General features: G+C 44.2%; 1 protein-coding gene across 1 annotated transcript in view; it reads right to left on the reverse strand.

Moving 5' to 3' along the window:
• The window catches only part of COL26A1 (collagen type XXVI alpha 1 chain), a 673,051-nt gene that overhangs the window by 83,970 nt on the left and 567,079 nt on the right, over nucleotides 1-22,002 (reverse strand). Inside the window, exon 4 of the mRNA XM_073616675.1 lies at nucleotides 1,869-1,930. Within this exon, the coding sequence (XP_073472776.1) occupies nucleotides 1,869-1,930 (62 nt within the window). The remainder of the gene's footprint in view (nucleotides 1-1,868; nucleotides 1,931-22,002) is intronic.

Below are 22,002 nucleotides of genomic sequence, written 5' to 3' on the forward strand. Positions count from 1 at the left end.
GCATATGGTAATTTATGGATGTGGACAATCTTCCAACCTTGCTGGTAAAGCCATCAGGAAAACTGCTTATTCTCGTCCGGCACCTGACACCTGCGCTGACACCTGGCTTTAGATTATCCATGACTAGGCCATGGCAGTCAGAGAATGGAACAACATGGGATATGTGGAAAATATTTTTTTTATGTGAATTGGTGGTAATACCCATTGTTAATTAAAGTGGGGTTCCACCCAAAAAAACAAAAATACTTGACAAATCCTAAAAAAAAAAAACAAAAAAAATTTGGATATATATTTTTTTTTAACTTACCTCTAAATGCCTGTTGCTAGGGGGTCCCTCGTAGTCTGCCCCTTCCAGTGCCTGGGCTGGTGACATCACTTCCCCCTCGGCACAGGAAGGGCTCCGCTCTGCTCCCTTGCTGCTGTCAATCATCTGGGACCCATTACAGGTCCCAGGTGACTGAGCGGCCAATCGCGGCGCGCGGCGCCGCTCGCGCATGCGCAGTGGGTGCCAGGCTGTGAAGCCACAGCCTGGCGCCCACAGTTGCAATGCCGGCGCCGCTGAACGGAGGGGGAGACGAGCAGCGCTTCGACCCCTGCATCGCTGGACCCAGGGACAGGTAAGTGTCCAATTAAAAGTCAGCAGCTGCAGTATATGTAGCTGCTGACTTTAAATTTTTTTTTTTTTTACCTGACCCCCTGGGTGGAACTCCTCTTTAAGCACCTGCTAAAGGAAAAATTTCTTAACCAGCAGAGTGACATATGCCTAAATAACTGATGTTGCAAGATCACATGATATTAGAATGAACATCTCATTAACTCATCTCAGTGCCTCATAGCTTATATAATGATATATCACTGGTTTCAGACAATGATGTAGGAACAGGGATCACAGAGGAGGCAAAAGTAACATATCCTCAAAGGAATAAAGTTTGGGGGGGAATTGGGTAACGACTTCCAGCTCCTACAAACTATGCCTTTCAGTATCATGCTAATAGTCTCCAACAAACACTTTCCATTCCAGTCATATGGCTCCTTCTCTTTCTTGAGGCTGTCATAGTATCTAATCACAGACATAATTCATGGCAAATGATTATTACAGCTGTTCACAAGAGGAGGAGAAAATTAAATTAGTAAAAGGTGTAGCACATGGAATTGTTCAAGCTGGAGGAATACACAGTGGGAAGAAATTGGGGGCCCTGTTATGAGAGCTGGGCATGCCAAGAAGACATGGATCTTACACACTGGTGGAAAAGATACAGTATAACCTCTAAGAGGCCTATTTTGCTATCATTTTCATGGGAAATATAATTTATGACATACTTGTTTATAAAGCTACTCTGGGCAATGTCACATTTTTTTTGGATTGTGTGATGATCTTTTATCTTTGAAATACCTACAGATGCCACTGACCAAGGCTTGTCAAGTGGAGAACCAGATTAGGAGGTTGGAAAATCTTCCAACCATTATGATGTCTCATATGTCCACAAACAGTCAAATTGTTGCTGAACATGGCCTTAAATTCCTTTTTCAAAATAAAATTGAAGAATGTACAATTTAACCCACACAGCATAAACAATGTCTGAATGTGCCAACAAACCCTTGCAGCCATTCTGCAAAATCTGTGGGCTCCATACACATTCCTGCCAGTCCCACTTCTCCTTCTACACTAGGAGGAGTCTTTATGCTACATCTTCTATTAAATAAAGAAGGCAAATTGAAACCTCTTTAATAACCACAATGTATGATTGGAACTAAAACCACAACTGACAGCAAAATATGTTATTTTAAACTCACAGAAGTATCAGAAGGTGGACAGTGATTCAACCAACATTACCAAATACTGAAATATAAAATTCATGTGATCCTACCTTTGCTTCAAGATGGCTTATCCTTTCTGCTATTGCCGCCAGTCTTGTGCAATTCATACATTCTGTAAGTAGAACAACAAAAAAAGATAAATAGAAAAAAAAAATTCAAATAAGGAAACAATAAATACTTTAAGAGTGCACAAATGTCAGAATTCTTTTTTTTTTTTAAAAGGAGAAAGCATAAAACAAAAATGTCAGTGCTTACACTTTTCCATCTCCTCTCCCCCCAGCATTTTTGTGATAGGTCATAATTACTTATAACACGCTTCTCTGAGAACGTTTGGCCTGTCTAGCACTGCACATCCTCGCTCCCAAAATCTTCCAAATTCTGCATTGTTCTACCCACCCATGCATGCTACAGTATCAATTCACTTTAATGGAAAGTCTTTGCAGGTTGTGAGTGGGCTTTCAATTGATGTTAATTGAGATTGCAGCACATATTCACAGCCAGCACTATACAGAATGTGGAGAATTTCAGGAGAATACCAGGTCACATTGTGATGATCTCAGAGGAGGAGGTTGTTGTTAAGTATGTGGCAAACAAAGCAAAAGATTCCATAGTACTGTACAGCAGTTCATAATCCATTTACTGATAAAATAGTGATTAAATGCAATCATAAAAATAATTGCTAGAGATGATGTTGTATGGTAAGAACATCCTGCCAAAGAAACAGTCCACCTGGATGGTAACAAAACTGCCCAGGCTACATGCAGATGACTACCAGGTGCCCTCAGATCCAGAGTGAAAACACCAGCATCAAGCAGCTTTAGCCTGACAAAAGGGGAGTGATAGCTCTGAAACACTTTCCTGTACTCTATGATTTCATTACCAGAAGGGGTGGCTTGCTGTCACCCCACCCCATAGCCAAAACTTTTTTTTGAGGTAAAACTTTGTTTCCAGAAGAGGAAGTAAAGAGAAAGCCCTTGAAGCCTAGTGTAGCAGTAAAACCTGATAGCTGTACAAACCTTTCCAAAAAAAGGTTTGAATATAGATAAACTTCAAAGGCTAACGCCACCTTTTGGACCATGTTACATGTTATACTTTGTAACATGCGCCAAGGTGCAAATCAGACTCCTCCCACCCTCTTCATCTGTGAATGAATGAACGACAAGTTCTGTTTCCACCATGGCAGACAGACTTGTCATTCTCAATCAAACATGAGTGTGATGATCATTTGTATCATTAATGATGCTTCCTCCAGTTCTGTAACTGAAGATCTGAACCTTGTTATGGACATAACGCTGGAGAAAGAGTTTGTAGGATCCTGGCATTGAATCCGTGATCCACTGATCGAGGTTTTGCAGGCTTATTTGCAAAAAAATAATATGTTCACATTTCCTTGTTGCCAATATGCACTATATTACCAAAAGCATTGGGATGCCTGCCTTTACATGCACATGAACTTTAATGGCATCCCAGTCTTAGCCCCTAGGGTTCAATATTGAGTTATCACCACCCTTTGCAGCTATAATAGCTTCAACTCTTCTGAGAAGGCTGTCCACAAGGTTTAGGAGTGTGTCTATGGGAATGTATGACCATTCTCCTGGAAGCACATTTGTGAGGTCAGGTACTGATGTTGGACGAGAAGGCCTGGCTTGCAGTCTCCGCTCTAATTCATCCCAAAGGTATTCTATCGGGTTGAGGTCAAGACTAAAGGGCCAGTCAAGTTCCTTCACCCCAGTGAGCAGGCCAGTCAAGTTCCTTCACCCCAAACTCACTCATACATGTCTTTATGGACCTTGCTTTGGTCCAAATCTTGCTTTGGTGCACTGGTCCAAATAATTTGGTGGGAGGGATTATGGTGTGGGGTTATTTTTCAGGGGTTGGGCTTGGCCCCTTAGTTCCAGTGAAAGGAACTCTTATGGCATCAGCATACCAAGACATTTTGGGCAACTTCATGCTCCCAACTTTGTGGGAACAGTTTGGGTATGGCCCCTTCCTGTTCCAACATGACTAAATACCAGTGCACAAAGCAAGGTTCATAACCATGGTTGAGTGAGTTTGGGGTGGAGGAATTTGACTGACCTGCACAGAGTCCTGACCTCAACAGAATAGAACATCATTGGGATAAATTAGAGCAGAGACTGCGAGCCAGGTCTTCTCGTCCAACATCAGTGCCTGACCTTACAAATTTTGGAAGGATGGTCAAACATTCCTATAGACACACTCCTAAACCTTGTGGACAGCCTTTCCAGAAGAGTTGAAGCTGTTATAGCTGCAAAGGGTGGGCCAACCCAATATTGAACCCTACGGACTAAGACTGGGATACCATTAAAGTTCATGTGCGTGTAAAAGGCAGGTGTCCCATTACTTTTGGTAATATAGTGTATATGCATTCATTATTTTTTTTGTAAAAGGTAGTCTTAGCCTTTAATATTTTTCTAAAGCTTGTGTTATTTTTATACAAAGTTGTATTTTTTACTTTACGTAAGGTAAAGAGCAAAACCATCTTTTCCCAAATCTCATGAATTACCTGTTTTTCAAAAGGCTTTAGTTTAATAAATGTTCTTTTCTGTGTCCGGGGCATAGTGCCAGCTACCAGTCACAGATTTGCTTACATTTTCAAAGCTGTGGATGCCCACCATAAAAAAAACTGTTTTTTATGGGACATATTTCATTTAAATTTAAACTCCAGTCTGGTTAAAAATGAAATCTAAGACATCCATATATGCAGGATACAATGCTCATTTTGTCTAGGGTGATCTAATAGAGAGGAATGCTGTTCTGGCCTTCTTTTAACCTGTCCCAGAATGTGGCCTTAATGTTATCATGTGCAATGCAAGACCAATGGTGTCTGCTGATTTTGCATTGTAAACAATGATGTCAGTGAAAGGTGCAGCAACACAATGGGAGAAGAGCAGCAACTTTGGGAGGACCGGTCATTACTACTGAAGCCAATGGGGAGGATGATTTTAGGACCATCGGGAAAGGTAAGTATTACTCGCTATTACATCCCCCCCCCCCCCCCCCCCCGCAGAGCTGTTCTTATTTTGAACCTTAGAATTATTACCTTTTGTTGTAGAGATCTGAGAGTAGTTAAAGTGATAGTAAAGCCTTGTTTTTTTTTCCTTTAAAATAACAAACATGTTATACCTGCTCTGTGTAATGGTTTTTGCACAGAGCAGCCCCCGATCCTCTTCTTCTTGGGTCCCACGCCGGTGCTCCGGGCTTCTCCCTCCAGCCGGGCACCCCCACAGCAAACAGCTTGCTCTGGGGGCACCCAAGCAGGCGCGCTCCTGACCCGGGGCTCTGTGTGCCCCCTCTATCTCCTGATTGGCTCATTGGCTGTGATTGACAGCAGCGAGAGCCAAAGGCTTCTGCTGCTGCCAAAAACCAATCAGGAGTACGAGTCCCGGGGAAGCAAGGCTCTCTTGGACATCGCTGGATGAGGGAGCTCAGGTAAGTATTAGGTGGGGCTGTGGTTGGCTGCTGCACACAGAAGTTTTTATACCTTCATGCATAGAATACATGAAGGTAAAAACATTGTGCCTTTACAACCACTTTAACTGTTTAGGCACTGGGAGGGCTGACACAACCACAAAAATCCTGTGTGTTGTCAAAACACAGTAGGGCTTAAAAGTTGAGTGCTTTTCTGGTAGATGAATAGCTGTTTTTTTGTACTTGCAGGGTCTTTAAAGAGAAACCTAGCGAGATCTCACAGTGGGGTTAGTTTTACTAAAGCTGAACAAAATCTGGTGCAGCTATGCATAGAAACCAATTAGCTTCTAACTTCAGCATATTCAATTAAGCACAGACAATAAAAACCTGGAAGCAGGTTGGTTACTATGCACAGCTGCAGAAGATTTTGCACTCTCCAGTTTTAGTAACTCAACCCTAGTGTATGCAAAAGACTTCCCTCGAAGGCACGGGTGATGTAGCCTTTCCAGGGGCAGCAGTGTGACCCTGACTATGTCACTTGTGCCTCTAAAAATTGGGAAGTTTCATCAAATTAAATGTGATTAAATGCAAAAAAAAAAACACAGCAGGAGGATTTGATATCTGCATGCACCTGGGATTTTGATTGTTGGGGAAAGTGCTTGTGATCCTTGCATTTTATGTTGAACTTTATATGGTTATATTTTCAAAATATTTTTAGAAAAACATTGACACTAATGAAAACCATTTCAGGCCTCCGTCTGAAAATGCTAGTTACTTGGCTGTTATGCTTAGCCCCTGACTTCACCATTTCTGAGTCATAGACCTGGAGCAAGTACGCTAATCAGTAAAGTCATTATAAAGTCAAGCCAAAGGGAGGGAGTACAGGGATTATAGCGGTGCCAAGAGAAACACAATATACTCAGAATAAAATCAAAATGATTTTTATTAACACAAATTATTAAAAATTGACATAAAGATCACAAAAACAAGGTGTGCATGATCTATAAAAACAATTCTGTAGCAAAATTTATCACGTGACTTGGCCTGAAGAGCGTGGCGGCCAGTTCAGTGGATAGGTATTTAGATATCCGACATGTTTCGCCAGTAATGGCTTCCTCAGGGACAGATGTTTAATACCTATGACGCTACAATTCACTCTATAGAGAAAAATATAACAATCAAACAAAATTGTTTTATCTCAAGCACTGGACTCGACACAGAGTCCAATACCTTAGCACCCATCAGTTCTCACTCACAACGCACTCGTGACTTAGATGTGGTAAATCTCTCTTCTTTTCCCCTAACCAAACAACAGATAAAAGTACTACAATTAGGCCTTACTTTCTGTCCCTCTGTGGAATTTGACAAATTCCAATTCGTCAAGGACATTCATTTATTTGCAAGAAAATTAATGTACAAGGTTATTTTTGACAAACCCGCAAAAATTCAAGCGGCAGATCTAGTACCAGATAATAGTGTCCCTACAGTAGCCGAAATTCAGGCTATTGAGGACCTACTAACGCTTCTGGAGGAGGGTGGCACTGAGGAGGAATGCCAGTGGCAATTTGATAGCCACGGCATTGTGGCTTCTGGGGTGTCTTTCACCCCTCCCTCGTCCTTTAAACCCAAATCTACAGCTTTTCCCAATCTCTCAGTGAACCCTAATATTTGGGCATTTGTGGAACAGATTAGCAATACTATCAAACATAATGACTTTTCCATCTCACACCCTTCCAACTTATCCTGTGTCCAGAAACAAGCTCTCAAATCCCTACAGAACCACCCTGGGTTGGTAATAAAACCGGCTGACAAGGGAGGCAACGTAGTTGTAATGGATGTTGCGGCATATGAATCCATGTGCCGCAACATCCTCGATAACAAGGACTGGTACCGACCCATTTCACGAACACTTATCGAAAACTTTGCCAGCGAATACTACAAACTTATTTTCTCCGCTTACCAGAAAGGAATCATTGATGTCAATACCTGGAAATTCCTAAATGTCAAGGATCCGAGAATACCTACATGCTACGCTCTGCCAAAACTCCATAAATCTCAAAAAAAAAACCCTGGTCGTCCTATTGTGTCAGGATGTTTAAGTTTGACGGAAAATGCAAGTGCTCTTGTGGACAAGTACTTGAATTCACACGTGCTGGCTCTTCCCTCTCATGTAAAGGATACCATACATCTCCTCCGTATTTTGGAGGACCTGCAACTCCCATGTGATACATGGATGGTAGCACTAGACGTAGAAAGCCTATACAATGCCAAACCCCACAGTACTGGCATTAAAGTAATTTCTAAATTGTTACAGGAAAGAGGCCCCAAATTTGAGGCCTATGGCCATTTTGTTGTGGATCTTTTGAGTTTCATCTTAACGCGTAACCACTTTATGTTTGGCACTTCCCACTTCCTCCAGGTACAAGGCATGGCTATGGGCACTAAATGTGCACCATCCTACGCTAATTTGTACCTGGGGGGGTGGGAAAGGGATTTGTTCTCCAATTCTGACCTTGCTGATTTCCTGTGCCACGTGATTTCGTGGCACAGGTATATCGACGATATCATCTTTTTTTGGTCTGGTACTCAGGAACACCTTTCTAAATTTATAGAAACTTTGGCTGTAAATTCATACAACCTCAAGTTCACAATGGAGTGTAGCCAGAGGAGGATTACCTTCCTCGATCTGGAAATACGACTGGACTCTGATGGAAATCTTTCCTCATCTCTGTACCGTAAAGAAACGTCTGGGAACACTATTTTACACGCTAAAAGCGCTCACCCCAAATCATTGCTAAATAGTATTCCATACAGCCAATACTTACGCATAAAACGGAATTGTACGGATGACAAGGATTTCTTTGTGGCCTCTCAGGATCTTTATGAGAGACTAAAAAGAAGAGGGTACAGTCATAAATTGTTGAAACAAGCTTTCAACAAAGTTAAAAAATTGGATCGGAAAAAACTGATATATTCCAATAAGAGCAAGGACGGATTTCAGCCCGTACGGGTTATAACCCAATTCTCCCAACATCACAATGAGGTCAATAACATTTTGAATAAGTATTGGCCCCTCCTTACTGCAGACAACACCATCAAAAAATATATTAAATCCCAGCCTCAGATTACCTACCGTCGCTCTCCATCTTTACGAGATAAAATTACAGCCAGTCACCACGCACCTAAACCTGAGTTTATCTCAACAGCGTTTGGCACATTTCCTTGTGGCCATTGCAATATATGTGACTTTATCTATGATACACGTGAGAAGCCGCTTCCAAATGGCCAAATACACAAAATCAAACATAAAGTTACCTGTCAGACCATTGGCATAGTATATCTGGCCACTTGTGTATGTGGCAGCTACTATGTCGGAAAAACCAAACGTCAATTTTGCGATCGGATCCGTGGCCATATTAAACCTTTATATAAACGCAAGACTTCCACCTCTATCAATCGACATATAGCAAACCACCACAACTTTGACCCACATGTCATGGGATTTACAGCATTGGAACACATCCCTGCACATGCTAGAGGTGGTGATATAGATCAAAAATTACTCCAATTAGAGACAAAATGGATACACACTCTGGAGGCCACTACATATCCAGGGCTCAATGAATGTATCAGTTTTAAGTCATTTCTATAGTCAAGCCCTTATCGAGGCCTGATATAAATATTCTACCAATCTCCTGTGTACTGTACATACTGTCTGAAATTTTCACATTCCTCCCTATAGCTCTTTCTTCCCCACTTTAGGGATCTGCCTTGATGAATCAGGATATAGCTTCATTTTTTTATATAATTTCCTATTCTGCCACCTCCATTATCAGATACATGATTTATAGACATACTAAATGAAATAATAACATGCCTTTATGCTTATTCTGATCTTGGGACTAATACATTGTGTTGACATTCATAGCTATACTTTGCGAACTGTCAGAGTGATTTGTGTGGGCACACGTTAGGGACCCTGCCCCCCTTTATTTTTGTTTCCTTATTTTGTTTTATTCCCTGTTTATGCCTTTGTGTGCAGGCGCTTTTTTTGGGGCTCCATTTGGATCCCTGGCTTGTTCCCGCCCACTCTCATCTCTCCAGTTGTGCCCCTGTCGGGCCCCGCACGCCTCTGGGTGCTATGTGTCTCCCCCTCCATGTCCTCGTATCACCCGTTGGGTATATTTGCCTACCGGCCCCTGTTGGTCTCTGTGGATGGCGCGGACTTCGTCTGGTGCCTTAGCCCCTTGCATGAGAAATACCCTAGCTGTATGGACACTCAAGGGCATTGGTCACTCCTCTGCCCGCCTTTAGCCACTACACACTGGGGATCCTTGGTACATCCCCCAGGTATTACGCTGCGAGTTGCGGCGATCCAATACTGCGCGGTGTCTGTGATGTGTGTACACACACGTTACCATAGACACCACCGCTATGCCTTCTGGACCTTGTAGGCCCAGACGCATTGCGAGTCGCGCATGCGCAGTGGCTCTATTTCGTCCGCTCACACGTGTGGCGACGTCAGACGCCGCACGTGTGTGGGGGGCATAAGAACGCCGGCATTCCCAGGCCATCACACACGCCAGGGATCTACAGGACACCGTCACATCAGCTGTACTTTGATTCGGTAGGCATTACCACTCACCACTTAATCTTGCAGACACAGTCTCTTTTTCTCTATTAGCCTGCTTACACTATGCCGATGGTGTGTTTTGTTTCTCAGCTTGTCTTTTTTTTTTTTAAATATATTTTTAATAAGATTTTTGAGACAAACAACACAATAACACATGGCTGCTACAGTACATCAAGACTGCGCCAGATTAAATAGAACATTTGACAGAACATTCGAAAGCGTGAGTTGCTATGTTAAATAACAGCATTCAAGGTATGTAAATGGTCCTCCTCAGTAGGAATTAATCAGTTAAATACCATAACAAATTAAGCCTGAAATTTCAGATAGCTAAGCCTAGAAACACAATATTTTAATCAGTACATTAACCTGAGGACTATTGTAAATCTGTGTTCATTGTGAAATATTCAATACTTCCATCCATTTACACCAGACCCTGTCGAATTTCAAAGGACAACCTCTGTTAGCATATGTGTCTTTGTATAGCGGGAGGTTCTCATTAACCAAACGTTTCCACTGTGTAATTGATGGGGGGTTAGGTTTTTTCCACTGCATTGCGATACACTTCCTGGCATAGAAGAGTAGTAAACTGGTCAACGTGTGTTTGGCTATGGTTGGAACAATATTTTCTAGTAAACCCAGTATGCATATTTCCATCAGCGGTGATAAATTAGTTGAAGCCACCTTGTTAGTCAAGTCAAGTACCTCTCCCCAATATCGCTGTATTTTTGGGCAGTGCCAGAAGATGTGTGCGAAGTCTCCTGGGGATAGACCACATCTCCAGCATTCCAAAGAATGCTGAGGGTTCATCAAGTGTAATCTATGTGGGGTAAAGTAGGCCCTATAAACAATTTTAAATTGTACTACTCTGTCTCTTATGGAAACAAGTGACCTGAAGGGGAAATCCCAGACGTCATCCCAGTCATCATTATCCAATGCAGGAATATCGCGTTGCCAACGGGACCAGAGCCCATCCAGAGGTGGCAGGGACACAAACATCAGGTGCGCGTACAAACATGATGTAAGCTTCTCAGCGCAGCCGGATCTGAGCGTCTTCTCTAGCTCGGATTGAGTCAGGATGCAAGATGCGTGGGGAAATTGAGACGCAAATGCGTGTGCTAGCTGAAAATAACGGAACTGGTAGTGTTTCGGTAGATTGTACATTGAAGATAACTGGGTAAAAGAAAGCAACGAGGTCTGTGACACAACTTGTGAAATTAATTTAATACCATATTTAGTCCATGCTTGGGGGTCTTTGAGCTTAAAGATATGTGGTAGATTGGGGTTTGACCATAGCGGGGCGTTGGGGGAAAGTTCTGAGCGGTTGTATTTACCAATACTAAGACCTATTCGCCATGCTCGCAAAGTAGTGTGCATGGAGGGGGTTAGTGGGTGCAGGGCGCGTGGACCTCTATGAATTAAAAGCTGAAGGGTCTCCCAGGAACCCACCACCGTAGCTTCCAGAGCTGAGGCCGCGTTAGTTTTGTCAGGGACTAACCACCCGACCACTGTCACTAACTGAGAGGCCAGGAAATATTTGTAGCAGTCTGGGAAAGCCATGCCTCCCTGTGATGTAGGCCTCATCAAGGTAGATAGTTTATATCTGGGTGGGGTGGGGCCCCACAAGAAGTCTGAAAATTTTTGGTTAAGTTTGGTAAAGAATGATTTGGGGATCCACTGCGGGGAGTGGCGAAAGAGGTAAGTAAATTTGGGAATAATTTTCATTTTAAGGAGATTAACCCCAAACCGATAAGGGTAGATTGCTCCATGATTTGAGTTTAAGTTTCATATCTCCCACCACCGGGTCAAGGTTTAGTTTAATGAAATCTTGGGCATGGGCAGAGATCTGGACCCCAAGATACTTGAAGGTGTCTACCCATCTCAACGGGCTGTCAGGGGGAGAGGTGTTTTTTGCTTCCTGATCTATGGGGAATAGGGTGGATTTTGACCAATTGACCCGAAGACCCGTCACCTCGGAGAATGTGTCTAGGACCGATAATGCACCCTGGAGCGACGGGTCAGCATCTGCGAGAAAAAGGACCATATCACCAGCGTACAGGGCTACCCTCTCTTCCAGCAAGCCAATACGCAGCCCCTTAATGTGGGGCGATGTACGTAGGGCTTCAGCAACTGGCTCAATGGCTATGGCAAACAAGGCCGGAGAGAGGGGGCAGCCCTGCCTAGTTCCCCTAAACAATTTGAAGGGAGATGATAATTTGGAGCCAAGTCGAATCGAAGAGGTGGGGCACTTGTATATCACCTGTAGCCACGCAATGAATTTTAATGGGAAGCCCATTCTTCGGAGAGTCTCCCACAAAAAGGGCGATTCCACTGTGTTAAAGGCCTTTTCTATGTCCAATAGCGCTATGGCCCTTGTCCCCGAATTATGATGCTGGGTATGGATGTTAGTGAAAAGTCTCCTGAGATTTACTTCAGTGGACCTCTTGGGCATAAAGCCTGTTTGGTCGGAATCAATTACTGATGGCAACAATGGATAGAGACGGGAGGCTAGCAATTTGGTTAGGATTTTAAGATCGTTGTTTAATAGTGCGATCGGTCTGTAAGATGCACATAGCTCCGGGTCTTTGGGGGGCTTGTGTATTAAGGTCAGGTATGCCTGGTGCATTGATGGAGGTAAATCACCCTTAGACAGGCAAGTAGTATACAGCTGGGCCAGAATGGGTGCCAATAGATCGCAGTGAGTTCGATAGAAATCTATGGGAAGTCCGTCTGGCCCTGGTGCCTTACAGGTGGGGAAAGAGCGGATAACGTTTAAAACTTCTAATGTCGTAAAAGGCTGGACCAGTGACTGTCTCTCCGCGTCTGAGAGCCAACCAAGTGCCAGCGGATCTAAGAGATCTTGTAGTGACTCAGGTCGGAAATCGGAGGGAAGAGAGGAGGCATAGAGCCTTCCATAGAAGGCACTGAACATCTCCAATATGTCAGATTGGGACGTCACTGTCTCTCCATCTGAGGAACGCAGGCTGGAGACTACTGTGAGTGGATGGTCATGTTGAGCCAACATAGCCAAAAAACGACCGTTTTGTCACCCTGCTCAAAGAACCATTGTCTACCTGTATGTATGTCTAGCCTAGTGACCTCCGACATATGTATGTTCAATGCACTCTGAGCTGCATTTAGCGAGTCAAAATGAGAAGGTGAGGGGTCTGCACTAAACACCGCAGCCTGATCATCAACTGACTGTTGGAGTAACTGAGTTTGTTGGCCTTGTTGTTTCTTGACACTAGCAATGGTGGAAATGTATAGGCCTCTGGCATAGGCTTTAAATGTGTCCCAAACTATTTGCGGAGATGAAGAGTCCTTATTATGATCCCAAAAATCAACCAACCCGGGTGGAATAATATCTGCCACCTCGGGGTGGGAGATCCACTGTGCCCCCAGCCTCCACAAAGCCGCATCACGGGATGCAGACGAGCGGAATTCCACAACCAGAGGGCTGTGATCAGATAATCCACTAGGGAGATATGAGGCTTCCACTACGTCCGCCAAAAGCGATGGGTTGGAGAAGGCTAAGTCAATTCTTGAGGCAGTCTTGTGGGAAGCCGAGAAGCACGAGTAGACCCTAAGGGCAGGATGTCTCCATCTCCAAATCTCCTCCAATCCCATTGCCCCTGCCCAGTAAAGTAAGTCAGAGTTATGCGTCTTAGGAGGGACAGGTCTATCCATGTCTGGGGAGATAATAGCATTAAAATCCCCCATTACTAAAAGTTTCCCGGGACAAAAGGGGGCCGCCCTTTCCAGGACTGCGTAGAGAAGGTCTGGAGAGAAGGGTGGAGGCACATACAGATTCACAACAATATATCTCTGAGACCAATGTCTAAACACCAAAATGGCAAATTTACCCTGGGGGTCCATGCATACTTCCTCAATTATACATGGAAATTTTTTAGCAATTAGAATTGAGACCCCCCTTGCATAGGAGGAGTATGTTGCATGAACGGACCTCTGTATCCAGGGTTTTTTAAGGGTCAGAACCTTGCTGCCTGTGAGATGAGTTTCTTGGAGAAGTATAATGTGAGGGGAGTGGAGTTCAAGGTATTTTGTTAATAGCGCACGTTTAAATTTGGAATTCAGGCCTCTGACGTTCCATGAAAGGACAGTGAACGTATCAGTTAGGGAGGTAGCCATCTGAAGTAAGGAAACCAAAGCAAAGCAGGATGATTGGGGGGCTTATGGGAGAGCAACTCACAGACAGCAAAATCCCTAAGTCAAACCACCATGGGACAGTAACAAATGACCACTGCAGCAACCTTTTATAACTTAAAATTGAACCAAACAAACTGAAACATAAAAGGCCCAAGCACAGGGTGCTTATCCTACTAATTCCCATCTCCTCTCCCGGAGGGAAAAAAAAAAAAAAGAAAAGAAAAATATAACCCAGGGAGGAGAATTGGGAATAGTTTTACCCAAAAAACAAACTACTAACTGTAGATGTACCCCTAAGTAGGGTTATCACGCTGCAATACTCTTACTGCAGACCGGTCCATGATCCTTTGATCCATCTATTGTTGATAACAAAGTCCCAAAAACAACAAAAAGGAAAAAAAAAAAAGAAAAAATGGGAACTTATTTCACCCTCCTTAAAAAGGTGGGGTGATAGACCTCCTCCGATTAGGAGCTGATGGAGGGGGTATGTGGGAGGGGTAAGTGAACATGAGTGTGAGTGGTGATCTCTGGATCAATGGGGGGGGGGGGATCCTAAGAAAATCAGAGCGCCTGTGAGCTGATCACCGTTCAGTGGTCAAAAGGACAAAATCAAAAACAACGAGAAAAAAGAAAACAAAAAGTCTGTATGGGTGCCGCTGGAGCTCCTCCAACAGGAGGCGCTAGCATTGGGTTCAACATCCCAGTGTACCACGTATAAAGTTAGGATATTGTCGGGGTATAGTAATGCAGAAGAAAGTGGGAGCTGAAAATAAATTGTGCTGGGAATCTAGAGGGGACAAATATGAGGGTCCTTATATGGAGGTGGGGTATGTAGCTGGGTCTAGCAAATCATAGAGCCGTAAATGTTCCAGTTGCTGATATGACACTAGTGGGTATCCAACCATGCCGCAGCGGCTTCGGGGGTATCAAAGAAGCGGGTGGTGTCACCGTCAGTGATCCTCAATCTGCTGGGATATAGAAGGCCAAAACGTATTCCTTTCTCTCGGAGTCGGCGTCTGACATCTGTGAAGGATTTGCAGCGCTGCTGCACTTCTTGTGAGAAATCAGGAAAGAAGGACAGTCTAGTATTCTCATACTTGATTTCCAGCATGGTACGGGCCGCCGCCAGGATACAGTCCCGATCCCGGTAGTTTAGCAAGTGTAGGAGGAAGGGGCGTGGAGGAGCCCCGGGTCTCGGAGGGAGCGGTGGGACTCTATGGGCTCTTTCAACCACAAAAGTGGGTGGCATATTGCCCAGATTAAACAAGGTGGACAATAGCTGTTCAGTAAACTCCGCCGGTTTGGAGCCCTCAACTCTCTCAGGTAAACCAATTATGTGAATGTTGTTGCGCCTAAGGCGATTTTCGGTATCAATGGCTCGTTCCTGTAGCGCCTTCACCTGAAGCTGCAAGGCTCTCACCTCTCTGGAATCTGTCCGGATCGCATCCTCCACCGTGGAGACCCTGTCTTCTACTTCGGATATACGTGATCGGAATTTATCCATGTCTTGACGAATGAGACTTACATCTACTGTTAGGAAATCTATCTTGGTAGTCAGGGTTTCTTTGCATGCTGTGATGGCTGCCAGGAGCTCTGCTCCCGTTGGGGACTCCTTGGTCCCTGACTCCGCCACTGCCTGTGCGTTCGCCGCCATCGTAGCCGTCTGTTGGCGCCCAGACAATGCGGCCACCGAAGGAGCGGTGTGAGAAGCCTTTTTTTTTGGATGTGCACAGCGGGTTCTGGGTGGGCCCATCCGCAGTGTGTTCTGCTCTGAGGGGGGGCTTTATATTCTATGGGGGAGAGCAGGAAGGCACCAGGAAGCACAGGGAGCGGGACAGAGGGTGCACAGGGCCAGGGCCCACTGTAAAAGGCAGTCCTTGCCGGGATGATATTTAGTGCAAAGCAGCACAACTTCTATGGGGCACAGTACCTCAGTGTGGATGGTGGGCCAGGTACCGCAGGCCACAGGATAACAGCAGGCCCCTGGCTCTCAAAATTTCTTCTGGCAGGTCTGTCTCGGTCTCCACACAGCCCAGCAGCCCCCCGGAGCCGCCGCTAAAGGTGCGGAGGTAGATGCCACCCTCCGCTCCGCCGACCGCGGCACCCGAGCCCGGGGATGTCCGAGGATCTGTAGGCCGCAAGATGGCGGCGGCTGCGGCGTCAGGGAACCCTCAGAGAGGAGCTGCCGGCGGTCCTCCGGCCCTCTGCGCTGGAAAGTCTTCCCTAAGAACCTCCGTCGTGGAGACAGGGGGATTGGCCGCCCCCCGCTCTCCGATCTCGGCGCCTCAGCCCGGATATGTCGGAGGCCTCACAGGCCTCAAGATGGCGGCGGCCGTTGCTGTGTGGAGCCGGCCGCAGCCGAGTATAGTTGGTCAGCGCGACCAAGCTCCACAATTTCCCCCAGGTCCAGTGCGGGTGATGTCCCGTGTTAAGTGGGGAGAGTTCTGGGGCTCTGTATGGTCTTTTTCGGTCAGGATGGCAATGGATTTAGTCAGGATTATTGGAGCTCCACAGCAACACGTCTGGTGCACTCTACATCCGGACACGCCCCCTTCCCAGCTTGTCTTACCGGGTGATTCAATCGGCTGTAACTTCTTTTTCAGCCATCTATTCCACTCTGTACCACACTTATTGGCAAGTGTCAAACAACCTTTGCACATACACAGTCTGTGTCATTTGCTGACACAACCAGCTTGCAACTTTCATCTTTTGACCTATCATTTTTGGGACAGTTTTATATATGCTCTATTTCTTATTAATCTTTAGAGATACATATTCTATCAAGTACTCTATGGCAAACTACCTTGAATTGATTGTTCTCCGGTGTCCTGTAATTTACTTAAAATAGAATTAATGTAAGTACAAGTCAGAGACTATGTTAGTCCTATATTGCGTTTTCTTTTTAATTGATGGGTCCCTATAGGGTCTCTCTAGGACCCACCTTAATGTATTTATTTATATACAATTCTCTATTTTAGACACACATTCCGTCAGGCCCTTCTGATTGCCCCCTGCAGCTACCCATTGTAATCTGTGTTTGCGGCCCTGTCCCAGATGCGTGTTGCGCTCGTCCCTGGTGACTTGCAGGTACATGTTTACCATCTCAAGGTGGCCTGGTCGGGGATTTCATTGGTGCCCTGGTGCGTGGGGGGTCTCTTGGGGTTCACTTTGGGTGGTGGTCAGTGGTTTATTCTGACAGTTCGCAAACATTTGTAAACATTCTCTGTATCTAATGTACTAAAGGTTTTAGAATTTTGTTTGATTGTTATATTTTTCTCTATAGAGTGAATTGTAGCGTCATAGGTATTAAACATCTGTCCCTGAGGAAGCCATTACTGGCGAAACATGCCGGATATCTAAATACCTATCCACTGAACTGGCCGCCACGCTCTTCAGGTCAAGTCACGTGATAAATTTTGCTACAGAATTGTTTTTATAGATCATGCACACCTTGTTCTTGTCATCTTTATGTCAATTTTTAATAATTTGTGTTAATAAAAATAATTTTGATTTTATTCTGAGTATATTGTGTTTCTCTTGGCAACGCTATAATCCCTGTACTCCCTCCCTTTGGCTTGACTTTTCAAATTATTGGGATGAGGTGCCGTATTACAACGAGGGCCACCCAGCCACATTTAATTTAAAGTCATTATAAAGTCAGACACTCTGACCTGCATAGATGTTCTTGGTTAGTGACCCAAAGTTCTATAGGGGTTCATCATGACAGCCAGGCACTTAACATTTGCAGAATGAGGTCAACAACGGTAGCCTCCAAGCTTCTCTCAGGAAAAGTTAAATTTTCTGAATTTGTGATACAATCAGCCCATACACATCTAGAAACAGCAAAACTGTGCAGTAATTTAGAGTGATAAATCACAGATCAGCTTTCATTAACCAGACTAAATTGCAAAAAGCTGGCTTGTGTTGGCAAACGTATTGCACACCACACAATTTTAATAAGCCTTTGTATGTAAACTTGAATAAAAATCGCACGCTTGCACCAAAGCATATGTTTCTATCCAGAATTTTAGAATGTACTTGATTTGTTTTTCAAATATTGGAGGAAAATGAACTCAGGAACAAGGTTGGCGTATAAACAATGGCGATTAACATCTGGAAATTGTATACCATACGTATTTGTTACCACATGAAATGATAACCTTGACGGCTTTCATATTGCACATGATGACTGGCTGAGAACAGACTGGGAGAATGTCTGACAGCAGCTATTCAGTGTGTTCTTCTCATCCTATAAGATGAATGCTCTAGGATTTCCTGGGAGCATGGAGAATGTGTTCCAGTACCCTGTATACAATGTCTGAATAGTCCATCACCAAGTGACTTTCATGGAGAGTGAAACAAAATTGATGTTGTCGTTCACCACTTCACTTTCAATCAGTTAAAAAGTTTCTTGAACATTTCAACATTAAACAATTTACAATCTCCTAAAGCAGGAAAGAAGGTTTTTTTTTGCAGCTATGGCTCTGATTTACTAATAAAAAGCATATTCTAAAATATGCATTTCATGGTTACAATTTTATGTTTAAAAAAAAAAAAAATCAGTCCTTGTCCTGCGTCCTTAAAAAACCTTAAAGTAACCCTGTCGCTAAGATACCAAGATAGATAGAGCCACCCTGTAAAAATGTTTCCTATACTCACCTTTCCAGGGGGTGTTGTGGTAAACCTTCAAGAGCTATGGGCTAAGTGTCCATATTCTATTGGCAGGCCAGCCTGTAGGGCAAAGCCCTGGCACTGTTTTGGGGTTTTGCAGTATGCCCACAGATTCCTGCCTCCTGTACATTCCTATTGGCTGGTGAGGCAGTCGTTAGGGATGGGACAATTGGAATGTGTGCTAGAAACTTATAGGCTGAGGCAAGTGTATGACTGCATCTCCCTGAACGTGATTAGGCTTCATTTCTTATCCTGCTCCTCCTGAACTTAAAGCTGCAAGCTCTTTTAGCATTACTATCATCCTATTGGGAATGCGCGCCTAGGGCAAATTTTTTTGTTGGTTTTGTGACCATAGTTACTTTTAGCTGCTGTTTCACACACAGTTGTGCATGTCTGAGGTTCCTTGTGACACCGGCAGATTTTTAAAAAAAAAATGCTGGTTATATGTCACAGCTGTGATAAATCAGAGCCATTGCTGTGAACTTCTGAGAACAGTTAGATGGTAGCTAACATTACTAACTGTGTTTTTTTTAAGGTTCAGGTTTCATTGTTACCTTCTTGGTTTTACTACCTAGGTTGCTAAACTGCAACAAGCACAGAGGCTAAAGCCGTGTACACACGGGCGGGCTTTTCAGCATCAAACGTCTGATGGTCTTTCCGACGGACTTTCGAAGGAGTTGCGACGGACTTTCGAACGACCGGACTTGCCCACACATGAACGGACTAAAGTACGTTCGAAAGTCCGTTGGTTTGAACATGATGACGTACGAAGGGACTAGAATAAGGAAGTTCATAGCCAGTAGCCAATAGCTGCCCTTGCATCCTTTTTTGTCCGTCGGACTAGCATACAGTCGAACGGATTTTCAAGTCAAGTCCATCGGAAAGATTTGAAACATGTTCCAAATCTAAAATCCGTCTGATTTTTGACAGAAAAAGTCCGCTGAAGGTCCGATGAAGCCCACACACAGACGGATTCGTTCCGTCGGACCAGTCCGGTCGAAAAGCCTGCCCGTGTGTACACGGCATAAGTGGTTAGCACTTTTACCTGTTAACACTAGGGTTGTCAGTTTGAATCCCAACCACGGCACTTCCTGCCTGGGAGTTTGCATGTTCTCTCTGTGCCTGTGTGGGTTTCCTCCTCCTCCAAAGACATGCTGGTAGGTTTATTGGCTCTAATATGTGTAGGGATGTGAGTTAGGAACCTCAGATTGTAAGCTCCTTGATGGCAGAGACTGGTGTGAATGTACATCATATATGTAACGTGCTGCATGAATTGATGGCACTATGCACTGTAATTACCTGTAATAAACAAAAAAATTGGAGTAAAGACTTTTCAGTCCTTGATGGCAGCATGTTTGTTTGAAGGCAGTCACTCAATAGGTAGTGAGGTCAGGGAAAATCTAACAGGGCCTGAACCCGTAGCTATGAAATCCAACAATGGCAGCTTTCAAATTTCTTGTATCCACCCTACCTTTTTTTTATTTTTATTCTTTTATCCATTTATTCATCTTCAAGCAATTATATACTACAGAAATGGTAGGTAAAGCAGGCTTGAAAGGCCAGTAAACAATTTCTCCTGCCCGTGCATGGACTCTTCCTGGGGATTTCAACCTGTCTCTAGGCCAGCTGGGAAATACAAGCCTGGCAACATGTGCTGGATCTCCCCGGGGGCCCCTCTCATTTAGATGTGCCAGCTACATCCTGATAAAATGAGCAAGCCTTTTCAATTGTCACTTCTTGATTAGGAGAGGAAAAACAAATAAACAGGAGATTTAGCACAGCTTCTAAGTTATGTTGTGTCAGGCAGCAGCTTCAGTAACAGCAACTTCAGTACATTATATCTCATTTTCTTTTAAAACCTCCACTTAAATGTTGCTTGCTCAATAACAAGTACAGCAGGCTGTTTAACTAACTGGTTATTTTAAAAGTGTAGGCACACAAGAATTCTGAGCTATGTTATTCCAGATTTTCTGTCTGGCACACTATAAACACTTAAGACATAGTGCTAACAAGATATTCTCCAGTGGTGCAGTCAATGGGAGATGAGTGTATGAGGACATATAATATGAAACCTGTCTTCATGCCAACCTCTTACATGTGGATCTAGGAAACATGCCATGGAGTGATTAAAATAAACTTTTCTTCCCAACAACGTTTCAGTCATCTTTGCCAAGTACCAGGGAAACCCGTTTGGATGAAAAAATAAACTGAATCCTTTTAAAAGCTGCTTGTGCCACCAACAGACTTTAGCTCAGAGAGTTTGTGCGATTCACAAACTTTACACTGGTAAGTAGTACTGTTCATTGTGCTACCACTGCAAACAAAACTTCAAATTGTTTAAGAAACAACAATCATGTAAATGCTATTTTGTTTCTATCTCTAAATTTCCCACATATAGTTAAATATCAGAAATGAAAGTGGTATTAAACCCAAAAACTAAAATGCAATATATTGCAGTTTACCAATCCTTAGATGTGGTGGCTGCATTTGTTTTCTTTTCTTGTTGTCGTTTTTTTTTCTTTTATTTCATCTGGTGATCCTGCCAGTAACACACTTCCCGTTTTAGGGTCTCTACATTCTGGATAAAATAGTAAAGCGGACACATTTGGACAGCAGCATTGTCAGTTTGTGGAGAGGGTAGTGTTAGACTAGCAAGGGGTAGGGAATGCCTCTGATGCCTAGGCTTCGGTGTCAGCTTTGACAGTCATTGGGCAAGTTTGGGCTCTTGTCCAGCTGAGCATAGTGTGCTGATGCCCTCTCCAGTTCATCTAAGGCACTTGTGTGTGGCATTGTGTGGGATGGACAAGAGAGGAGGGCAGGCAGGGATCAGCGCACCACTACAAGTAGATCCGCCACAGCAGCTTCCTTCCTCCACTCTGCACCAGGAAACCGCTTCTTGCCCTCCTGACCTCCCCCGTACTGTGCTCTTTTGAACCCCCTGTAGTGTGCCCTCCTTACCCCTCTGTACTGTTCTCTTCTGACCTCTGTGTACCATGCCCTCCTGACCTCTGTGTACCATGTCCTTCTAATTCCCCAGTATTGTGCCCTCCTGACCCCCCTGTGGTTTTGCCTTCCTGACCTCTGTGTACCGAGACCTCCTGAGCCCCTGTACCGTACTCTCCTGACAGCCTCAACAGCATGCCCTCCTGTTGCCCTTGAACCATGAGCCATCTGTAGTGTGCCCTCCTGAACTCTCTGTATTATGCCCTCTAACCCCCCCAGTACCATACTTTCTACCTACCTACTACTGACCTCTGTACACTGCCTTAGATCCTACTGACCACTGT

This window comes from Aquarana catesbeiana, linkage group LG02, assembly GCF_042186555.1.
Source record: "Aquarana catesbeiana isolate 2022-GZ linkage group LG02, ASM4218655v1, whole genome shotgun sequence".
Taxonomy (NCBI): Eukaryota; Metazoa; Chordata; class Amphibia; order Anura; family Ranidae; genus Aquarana; species Aquarana catesbeiana.